Source organism: Medicago sativa, chromosome 5 (assembly GCF_051527215.1).
Source record: "Medicago sativa cultivar Bolivia chromosome 5, Bolivia_mono, whole genome shotgun sequence".
Lineage (NCBI taxonomy): Eukaryota > Viridiplantae > Streptophyta > Magnoliopsida > Fabales > Fabaceae > Medicago > Medicago sativa.
Genome location: NC_140753.1, coordinates 52,515,061 through 52,518,901, shown reverse-complemented (window position 1 = coordinate 52,518,901; position 3,841 = coordinate 52,515,061). Strand labels below are relative to the sequence as shown.

The following is a 3,841-nucleotide window of genomic DNA, read 5'->3' as shown; positions in this document are numbered from 1 at the left end:
TAACCAATGGATTTTTTTTGCCGAAACCTTCTTAATGGACTTAAAGTCATGGTATTCAGATACAAATTCATCGAGTTACGAATTTTACAAAAAATGATGATTTGTTTGCAATTAATTATATTTGTATTTATGAACATGTTAAGTAAAAAAATATAGTAAAATGAAAAATTTATAACTTTAATTTTATTTTGAGAATGAAAGGATTAAGTGTAATATATATATATAATTGGTATGTTTTTTTTTGAGTAAATAAAATTGGTATGTTTGAATAGAACAAAATAGGTAAGATTTTATACTTTGGTTGTAATTGGTATGTTTAAATATTAATAATTTATTAATTATTATTTCTCTATTTAGAAATAAAATCTTCATAATTAATAATATGCACTAAAATAAAAGAATGTTAGGAAAAACCTTGATTAAAAAGAATAATATATTTTTTTTTGTGGTGCCCGGGGTTTGAACCTCGGAGGAAAAACCTTGATTAAAAAGAATAATATATTTTTTTTTGTGGTGGCCGGGGTTTGAATTTTTTTTTGTGGTGACCGGGGTTTGAACCTCGAACCTTGCATATTTTATGCATTGTCCATACCAACTGAGCTAAACTCACGAGGACAAAGAATAATATATTTTAATATAAATAATAAGATTGTTAGTAAAAAAAATTAATATAAAAAAAGATAGATCTTTTCTTCTTCTTAAAAAAAGAGAGATAGATCTATTTTGTATTCTCGCTAGTTTGAACAGAACCACTTGTCTCAAAGGAACTTAAGATGAAAATTTTAGTTGTTTAAAATGTTTAAGTATTGTGATGTTTGAAGAAAAAGAATCGAAAGACCTTTTTCAGGAAAAAACAGAGGAAACACTGATAAAATTTTCTTAAAATTAACTTGGGGAAAATTTCAGTCGTTTTCATTAAATTCGAAAATATTCATGAAAAGTATTTTCGTGTTGGATCCTAGGTTGATTGAGGTATGTAAAGTGTTAAGAAATTAATTGAAATAAGTTCTAAGGGAACTACATATGGTCTAACCTGTTAGGGCTTGAATTTAAAACAGATAGATCCTAATTACTCCTTTTCATTTTTGAATTTGAGGGAGGATCTAGGATTGTGATCGTTGTAATATTTGCCCATAAAATCAAGAAGTATTGATGGGAACAATCAAAATTGGATTTACTCGTGTAGCATAGAATTTAAAACTTGTTAGGGCTTGAATTTAAAACTGAAACAAATAGATCCTAATTACTTTTTTTCTTTTATGAATTTGAGGGAGGGTCTAGGATTATGATCGTTGTAATATTTGCCCATAAAATCAAGAAGTATTGATGGGAACGATCAAAATTGGATTCACTCGTGTAACATAAGTTGTCTTGCGTATTAAAACGTCATCGAGGTAAGGGGCTATCTAGCAACACCATATTTACTTAAATGTATATGTTGATTACTTAAACGCCGTTGGGTGGGTATTTGATATTATGCATTATCCATACCAACATAGTTAAGCTTACGGGACAATGAATTTATGTTTTACTGTAATATTACTAGAAGAGACAAAAGCATTTCAAAAACAGATTTGACAATGATTTTATTTCTACCAATATTCAATAAACCAATACACTTAAAAAACTATTTCAAATCAGTTCTTAACACCAGTATTACATAATATTACATGCAGATATATTTCACCGGTAACAGCCCTCTGTAACAGCCCTCTCCCGCCATCACCACCCACCCACCCCACGGCGCAGCCGCCTACAATGGTAAGGTTGATCTGTTAGGTGCATACTGACCACCATTGTAATCAACCTCATTGACAATCGGCACATACGCGAAATAAACCGGTTCACCAGTTGGTCCGGTTACCGGCCTCATTGCTTGGTACAATCCTGAAGATGTTGGAATCAAATAAACTGGTAACAGTTCAGTTGAATACCCCATCGAGTAATAACCATCAGCAGCCACATTGTGCATTTCTGGAGTAAAAGATGACTGAACCGAAATTGGTTCAGGAACCAAACCCGGTTCAGGAAACTGAACTCCACAGGAACAAAACGAACCGGGAGGAGCTTCTTGAACCGGATCCTCAGCAGCAGGTTCATCAGCAGTAGGTTCATCAGTAACTAACGAAATCACTTTTTCCGCGCTTTCTTCAGGGTAAACTTCAACACCGCTGTTTTCTCCGTCAACTTTCACTTGCTGTTCATCCTTCACAGATTCCACCTTCTGAATTTCCTGAATATTGGTTTTGATAACCGTCTCCGACCCACACTTCGTATCCTTTGCTGCGAAATCCGGCAAAGTCTCCGGACATTCCACCTGACTCAACTCGGGATTAGTGGTTGTTGATGATGGAGGAGGTGGAATTGAATCTTCCAGTGGAGGAGGAGGTGGAGTTGAATCTTCCGATGGTGGAGGAGGAGGTGGAGTTGAATCTTCCGCTGGCGGAGGAGATGAATCTTCAAAAGTCGGAACGTGAACGGAATTGAGCAACTCAACAAGACTATAAGGTCTTGAATTGTGGTCTTTGTTGTTGTTAGCACGAACAGGGAAGAGGAAGAGCCTCAACCTTACCGGTTGCTTTGGAGAAGCGCGACACATACGATCATACTCGACCATCATATTTTCGAGATCATCATTGTTGTGAACAGAGATCAAATCATTGAGATCTTCACCAGGGAGCTGGTACTTGAAGCAAGCATTAGCAAACATCGTTGAAGAAAGCTTTTCAACCAGGTCAGAGAATTTGATATTACGATCAACCATGATGATTTTGGTGGTTCCGCCAATGTACCAAAAATGATGATCGTCCTGAAGGCTAGGTCTGATTTCTCCGCCAAAGCTAACCATAAGCTTGACTTTGGAAGTGTAGGATGATGGATGCTTATAGTTTTCGAGCAATTCATGGTAGTTGGGTGAGGAATTGAAGCTTTGGTACTCCATTGATGAGAACTAGGGTTTTGGGAGAGTGAGAGGATTTGAAAAACTGAAGTGATAGGAAAAGGACGTGAGTGAGGGTTTATTTATGGTTGATGAAAAGATGGGTCCACTTATCTTTTTTTCATATTTTTTTTATTTTAAATTTATTTTTGGAAATGTATTTTAAAAATTTATTAAATTAAATTATTTTCTAGAATGTTTTTTATGGGAATAAAAATATAAATACTTCCTTAAAACAAAATATAAATATTTAATTAGTTTTTTATTTGGTTTGTTACAATTTTTCCTTTTTCTCTTTTTGTGATTAGTTTGTCACAGCTATTTTTATTTTGAGGGGTGGTTTTTTTTTTTTTTTTTTTAAGAATTGAGGGGTAGTTTGTTACTATTCTTCTTTATCGGATATATAGGATTTCCTTTCAAATTTATTATATTTTATCATTTTCTACTATTGTTTACAAAAAAAAATCAAAAAAATAATTATGGTTTCTATCATGTGCAAATTTGCATATGTTAAGAATTTTAAGTAGTAGGTTTGTTTTGAAACTTGTGTATTTTAGATTAAATATATAACTTTTTAATAATTGATTATTGTTTTTCAATAAAAAATTGTTATTTTTTTTTTGAAAGAAAAAAATTGTTATTTTTAGTTCCTTTAAGATGTGCAATATTGCACATGTTAGACAAACTCAATTAATTGTTATCCGTTGAAATGTAAAAATATAATTGACATAGGAACAATATATATATATATATATATATATATATATATATATATATATATATATATATATATGTATGTACATATATGTACATGTATATGTATGTATATGTACATGTATATATATGTATATATACATATATTTATATATGTACATATATTTATATATGTACATATATTTATAT

The 3,841-nt window shown here is 31.8% G+C and overlaps 1 protein-coding gene across 1 annotated transcript; it reads right to left on the bottom strand.

Annotated features, from left to right (window-relative positions):
- Window positions 1–1,753: 1,753 nt before the first annotated feature.
- On the bottom strand, window positions 1,754–3,279 carry LOC146922916 (uncharacterized). The gene has a single exon (XM_085710865.1). The coding sequence runs from the start codon at window positions 2,939–2,941 to the stop codon at window positions 1,754–1,756; it is 1,188 nt and encodes a 395-aa protein (XP_085566991.1). The 5' UTR covers window positions 2,942–3,279.
- Window positions 3,280–3,841: the final 562 nt, after the last annotated feature.

What these genes read in the sequence shown, in the direction of transcription:
- LOC146922916 (XM_085710865.1), bottom strand. Translation starts at nt 2,941, where the DNA reads ATGGAGTACCAAAGCTTCAATTCCTCACCCAACTACCATGAATTGCTC.